This window comes from Morone saxatilis, unplaced genomic scaffold, assembly GCF_004916995.1.
Source record: "Morone saxatilis isolate NCDOM2014 unplaced genomic scaffold, NCSU_SB_2.0 Contig1, whole genome shotgun sequence".
Classification (NCBI taxonomy): domain Eukaryota; kingdom Metazoa; phylum Chordata; class Actinopteri; family Moronidae; genus Morone; species Morone saxatilis.
The window spans coordinates 15410578-15417895 of NW_023339651.1; the positions used below are offsets into that span (position 1 = coordinate 15410578).

At 43.5% G+C, this 7318-nt stretch overlaps 1 protein-coding gene across 1 annotated transcript; it reads left to right on the forward strand.

The window, feature by feature from the left end:
• The first annotated feature begins 1445 nt into the window (after positions 1–1445).
• chadlb (chondroadherin-like b) lies at positions 1446–6012 on the forward strand. Its single transcript, XM_035670018.1, has 10 exons — positions 1446–1610; positions 1700–1894; positions 2016–2171; positions 2261–2406; positions 3109–3390; positions 3501–3720; positions 4480–4753; positions 4842–5254; positions 5402–5568; positions 5712–6012. Exons 1-10 carry the CDS (start codon positions 1446–1448, stop codon positions 6010–6012), a joined length of 2319 nt encoding a protein of 772 aa, XP_035525911.1.
• Positions 6013–7318: the final 1306 nt, after the last annotated feature.

The following is a 7318-nucleotide window of genomic DNA, read 5'->3' on the forward strand; positions in this document are numbered from 1 at the left end:
CTGTTGATCCCGGAGGGGACGCAGACAAACAGTCCGACCGGAGGAAATTCCTCCGTCTCTAGTTTCTTGGCCCCTCTCTACTCAGGGGTCTTAGGGACAAAACGTGGTATGACGCTAAATGATAAAGACTTTTTCATTACTGTGTAGTCTGCTTGACGTCCACCAAGTTCAAATGTACATAAATAAAAAAAACCTGAATGTACACAGTCAATGGTCACTGTCAGGTCCATGTTTGACAGGGTTTGTTGCAGCATTTTTTTACAGAAAGGTTTAAGCATGGCACCATTTCACCGTGTCAACAAGTTGAAACTCCAAATTTCAGAGTGTGGAGCTATGAAGCTTTTCATGTCCATTCCTGCGGATCAAGACTGTTGATCCGACATGGGAATGTGGTTTTAAGGCATTCCAGAAGACTAGGGCAGCCCGATCCGACCAAAATGACACTAATCTCCAAAAGTACAGAATGATGGAGATGTGTTTCGTCAATCTGAGCTTTAGTAAGGAAATATAAAACAATGTGACACACACCTTTCTCCAGAACAGTTGATTTAAAAACGTTCATGCTGTGATAACTGTATAGAATATAGAGATACCCTTTCATATACTGTACCTAGATTCAGACAATATGCTCCATCACAGGGACTGTATCTGAAAGCATGGCATCCACTTTACATTTTAATTTCACCGGCACAGGTTGACTTTCTCCCTGCTGTTAACAGTTCTATACAGTGGTAGAATTATAACTCAGATAGTTAACTTAAGTTAAAGTACCAATCACACAATCTTAATTACAAGTTCCTGCATTTAAAATCCTACTTAAGTCAAGTATTATTAACTAAATGTACTTTAAGTAACAAAAGTAAAACAACACATTCTGCAGAAATGCCCCCGACTGTATATAGGACTTTTATTTAATTGTGAATACTGTTGAATTCATTTTTAAGTAGCATTTTCCTACTAGACAGTTCAGTCCAGTGGTTCCCAACTTTGACAATATGAGGGGTTATGAGACAGCTACGCATTGCACTTGTGCAAGGAGATTTTTACAATCACATACTTAATCATTAGGGAAGTTAAAAAAAGGGGCATTTAATGCTGAAACAGTTGATTGAACAAACCACACAGGGTCGTAGATGTGAAACAAAGTTCAGCAGTCTGCAGAGAGCAGAAGAGTGAATGATGAATGATGTTGATTCAGTGTTTCTTCTGTAGACACTGCCGTGGCCAAGTAAGGTAACTGTGAGTGAATGAATGAACGGGTAAGTGGTGGATCTATTAGAGTACCTCTCATCGAAAAAACAGCAGCCAGTTGTTGGTGGCTTGGCTCTTTGGGTGTTAATGAGAAAATAAACATATTTATTTACTGGCCAAGATGAGCCTCAGACTAACCATGAATTACTAGCACATACAATAGTGTGAAGTAAATGCTGCTCTTTCCCTCTTAGATGTACTCCCAGCTCTGTCCATACATCCTCTGGGTCCTGCTGCTCCTCAGCATCCCTGCTGCACACACGGCAAAATGTCCAGAGGAGTGCGTCTGCGACCAGATCCAGCTCACTGTGACCTGCGTCAACAAGAACCTGACCCAGGTTCCTCCCACTGTGGACGAGGTCTCTTATTCACACATGTATACCAACATTTCTATCTTATATTTAGTGCCCATTTTTGAATGATCTAATAAGTTCCATTTTCTTTATAGATCACAGTGAAATTAGACCTCAGAGGTAACGACATCCAGGAACTTCCCACCAGGGCTTTCAAACACACCCCCTACCTGACTCACCTGTCGATGCAGCGCTGTAACATCCGCAGGGTAAAGGAGGGGGCTTTCCGCGGCCTCGGCCGTCTGGTCTTCCTCAACCTGGCGAACAACAACATTGAGATCCTCTACCAGGTCACACACACACACACAGATGCAGTTCTCACAGGCATCATTTATCGCATCACCACTTTAAATTTTTTTAACTAGAATTCTAGCAGAGTAAAAACCTTTCCTTTGTGTTTTGTGAATCCAGGAGTCATTCGACGGCCTGTCCTCGCTGAAGCAGCTTATGATCGACCGCAACCGTGTGGAAGAGATCCAGCCTGGAGCTTTCACTCAGCTCGGCTTCCTCAACCTGCTCTCCCTTACACACAACCAGCTGGTCTACATCCCCAACATGGCCTTTCAGGTACACACACAACATACACAAAGTACCTCACAATGGCAAACTGAGAGGGCGGTTTAAAGTAATGCAGCTCCGACCTCTTCTCCTTGCAGGGCTTGCAGAACATCAAATGGCTCCGTCTCAGTCACAACTCTCTGAACTACCTGGACACAGAGGCCTTCGCTGGTCTGTTCACGCTCACCCGTCTTAGTCTGGACCACAATGAGCTGCAGTTCTTCCCCTCTGAGACCATGACCAGGTAGGATACTTGACATATGACACTATCCAGGTGTTTGCCACAGAGCTACACCAAACTCTCATATGTACTTCGGCACAGTGATGCTTTGAGCTAAATGCAACCATCAATGACAACCCTAACATACTAATGTTTAGAGGGTACCATGTTCACTATCTTAGTTGGTTACTTCTGCAGGTATTAGGTCATGAGCCAAAGTACTGGATGAAGTGCTGATGGCACTAAATCAAAAGGGTATCACCAAATTTATTAGGAGTAATAAATACATGTACTACATTTTATGTCAATCCATCCAAAAGTTGTTGAGCTATTTCATACAAAACTACAAATGTAAGCCTCAAGGTGGTGCTAGAGGAAAGACAGGGTATGGAAATCCGTAGGATTCTCTAGTACAGCAGTGTATTGCTGCCAAGCCAGAAGAAAAACAGATAATTATGTATAGCAATATATGTATGGCATTTCATGTTATAATGTAACTTATTGTTACAAGAAATGTCTCACCTTATAATGTGTTAACTTGTACTCTGATATTATTATAACTAGGGATGTCCCAATCAAGGTTTTTTAGCCCCCGATCCAATTTTACATACAGTACGTAGTGTACACTTCAAGTACATTGAAATTATTGAGAAATTAATCAAAAGTACACACCTGACAACTGAATTTTCATCATAATTTTCCACATTTCTCCCTCTCGGTATCCAGACTGCCAGAGGTGACCCGTCTCGATCTGAGCTACAACCCAATGACTTACATTGGAGAAGAGGTGGTGTCCATGGCCAAACTGACCCACCTCTTCCTGGACCACATGTCCCTGCAGGACCTATCCAACACAGCTGTATCGAAATCCCCCAGCCTCGTCCACCTGGATATCAGCTACAACCAGCTACGTGTCATCCAGCCCTTCTCTGAAGGTTCACCCAATCTGGCACGCGTCAACCTGGCTGGGAACCCCATCTACTGCAACTGCTACCTGCGTCCTCTCAGGTACAGCAGACCTTTGTGGGGTTTGAACCAATGGCTGACTTAGGCCACGGTGCTTTAACTCTGTCAACCAAAAGGTACTAATCCCTAATCTCTTTTTGACCTCACTGCAGGGAGTGGGCGATCCGTGGCAAGGTGAAGCTGATGGGGACATGTGGAGGACCGGCCCATCTGTCAGGAGAGAACCTGGAGGCCGTTTACCCCCCTGAGCTGCGTTGTCAGAGCCAGGAGGCTATGCTGAAGGCAGAGTTTGAGGAGGCAACCAGGATCACGCCACCGCCCACCGTAGAGCCAGAGAACAAGGTCAAGTGTCCTGCCAACTGTATCTGCGAGGTGAGTGGATTCCAGAGAAGTTTTCTGATTTACTTTAACTACCAGATAAACATTTCTTGTCTACTTACACTTCTGTTAGCTGTTTACCAGAATGACTTCCACCTCTTACTGAAATGTTTTTTTTTATTTTTGATTGATTTGCTTCGCTTAACATAAAGACTGGAAGCAGAGGAAACCTCTGTCTACTGTAAAAAGAAAACCAACACCTCTAAAGCTCAATAATAACATGTTATATCTAGTTTGTTTAATCCTGTACCAGTGACTGAAGCAATAAAAAAAAAAAACCTGAATGGCTTGATTGCCAACAAGAAAAGAATGCAGCCTATAAACAGAAGAGTGGTGTCAGTTTACTGCCAAACGATTAATTGTCATTTCTGCTACCAAAGAACCATTGTAGCCAATGGAAATACCAGAACATAATGCCATGTCAAATACCATTTACTGTTAACCTATTCATGGAAATAAAACAAGTTTCAGGGTAGGTTTTCCCTGAACAGCAGAATTTAGAAGTGACTGAACTGATAAGGGATACGATGTTTAACTATATTTATCATACTAACTTTTAAATGGAAAAAAAAAAAAACAATCTTCCACTTACAAATTTTTTTTATTTAAAACCAAAACACATCCACGTGCAAAACTTGTAGTCTTGCTTTAGGTTATATGTTGGGTCAGTTTTCTGCTACTTCCTCGTATAACAGATTCTACTACCACTGGCCAAAAGGTTGTTTGATTTGTGTCTGTCCTCCCCGTCTTCAGGCTGAGACACACCACTCCTCGTGTGAGAACCGCGGTCACACCAAAGTTCCTCGAGGTTTCTCTCCCACCACGCGTCTCCTTGACCTGCGTGGCAACCACTTCCACTACATCCCTGGCAACAGCTTCCCTGGTGTTGCCCAGGTGGTGTCCTTACATCTGCAGCGCTGCAAGATCGTGGAGGTAGAGGGAGGGGCTTTCAGTGGAATGAAGGGGCTGATCTACTTGTACCTGTCAGAGAATGACCTCACTTCCCTCAGCCCTGATGCCTTTAAAGGTCTTTTAAATGCAAAGTTAAATTGGTAGAAAATTCCTTTATTCTGACTTGTGTCTTAATACTCGAATTCTACAATCTAAATCCACAGGCCTCCCTCAGCTGACTTACCTCCACCTGGAGAAGAACCGCTTCACCGGTTTCCCCAAAGGAGCCTTCAAACTGGTGCCCAGTCTGCTGGCGCTTCACTTAGAGAACAACGCCATCACCAAGCTGGAGCCGGACACCTTGACCGGAGCCTCAGGCCTCAGAGCCCTCTATCTCACCGGTAATGCCATTGATCACATGTCGCCCAGGGCTCTGCACCAGGCCAGTGACCTTGATACGCTCCATTTGGGAGGAAACAAGCTGAACGAGGTGCCCACTGAAGCACTGAGCAAGACGGGAAACCTCAGAGACCTGAGGCTGACTGGGAATCCCATTCGGTGGGTGGGGCCAAATGCCTTTCGACCACTGGAGAGGTCACTGAAGGAGCTGTATCTGGATAACATGGGACTGGAGAAGGTGAGCAGGCTCTAGATTTGAGCTAGCAGTCACACTTTCCAACAGTTCTTATTTCTCTAACCTGCTACATGCCACAGTAGTTGCTTTAGGATTTACCACAAATAATTAGGTTATTTAACAATTTCCTGATGTGATATCTCCTACTAGATGTCGCAGAACTCCCTGGCAGGTCTGGGTCCAGGGTTGAGGAGTCTTTTCCTGGAGGGCAACCAGCTGGAGGAGTTGCCTAACTTCCACCCCCTCACTTCTTTGGAGGTCATCAACCTGGCCAACAACCCTCTGATGTGTGACTGCCCTCTCCTGCCACTACGCTTGTAAGACAATAACAGCACGAGTGCAGAAATGATTGTGGTTTGAGGCTTTTTAGCTAAAACCGGGATGACTATTTACAAATTTAGCAACTAGTAACACTAGTTACTCATCTGAAAGGGTTAACTTAATGTTTCTCTTCATTTAGGTGGATTGAGAAAGTCAACCTGAAGGTACGAGCCACTTGTGCCAATCCCCCTGAGCTGAAGGGTCGCAGGGTCAAGGACGTCCACGTCTTCAGAGCCTGTCCAGGGGGCGAGAGCCTCCCCTCCGCCCCAACAGTCACCCCAAAGCCCGCCAAGGCCCCCAAAGCCACCAAACCCAAACCAATGCACCTCAACAGCCTTCGGCAAGTCAAAATGCTCAAAGCCAAATCCAAATTTCGTAAAAGCCCCAACACAAAACCGGCAGCAGCCAAGAAAACCACCAAGAGACGCAGCATGCCCTGAACCTGTTGCCTTTCGAACTGATGTTCCGAGACCACAGCTTCCAGTAAACTGGCAACTGTTGGAAGATTTTGTGGTTAAACCACGGGGTCAACTAAAACTGTAACCTCTGCTGACTTCGAAAGCTGTAGCTGCTGAGGCTGTTTCACATCTCCTGTCAGCCAGTTCCCCTCAGCCAGCTTTTTTGCAGTATTTCCTCTTTGCTGTCTAATTAATAGTGTTGAAAAAGGGCAAAAAGAAAAAAAAACCTACACCGAACACAGATGCTCTCTGTCAGCACGGCCCTGCTTCGCATTCACAGCATTTGATACACATTCTCAGCCGTCAAGCAGCTCTGTTGAAGGAGGCAAATGAACTGAATGTTGTTAGCTTTAGTTATTTGCTCAAAAACTGATTTGGCCTTATGCTAGTTACCCATAACCACTACATCACAACTGCAGAATGTACTGAATTCACTGAATTTCAAGCTATACTCAGATACTCTGAGACAACATTCAAATCAGAAAGTTTAGGAACAATATATTTTGTTTTAATCAGTGACTTCATATTTACAAAAAGAAGACATCTGGATATAAAACAGGAAAAAAAATAAAACATTACAACAAAAATGTGTCTTCTATGTCAACCCAGAACATTTCTAAGTCATATTTACAGGTTTGATGTCAAGATTCAGAATGATAACTCGTGTTAAACTCCAATAAACCAGTTATTGAAACCTTTCAATTCTGCATGAATATCATTGTGTAGTGGAGCTTAGAGACACAAACAAGTGAGGTAGGTTTGAAATTGGTTAAATTAATCCTTGAAACAACAGTTATAATTTGTAGGTACAGCAAGTATCTGAAGTTATGACCCATAAGATTTTCCTCCCCCATTTCTGCCAGAAAAGAAAAGAAGCATGTATGTAATCCAGTGTGATTCCACTGAATTTTATCTCATTTATATCAGTTTACTGTTCACTCTCCCACAGCTGTATCAGAGCTGGATTACAGCGTTGGACCTGCAAATGCGCGTTGCCAAATCAACCAAGACTGAAACCTTAAGGATCATAACTTTAAACACTAGAGATTAAAAGATGCACTGGCTCTCCCCAGTGATGTTGTACCTTTTTATTTTCTCTAAATACCCCAGCCTGCTTTTGTTTGTATCAGTTTGTCTTTTTTGGTCAGTGGTTCTCTTTAGTTTTTCTTTCCTTCGACACATTGGTATTATAGTTTTCCCCAATCTCTTTGCTCATCCACCTTTTCTAGTCCTCTTTATTCTTTTAAGCAGACGTACTCGTCTTCGTATCGCTCTCTGAAATCTTGTC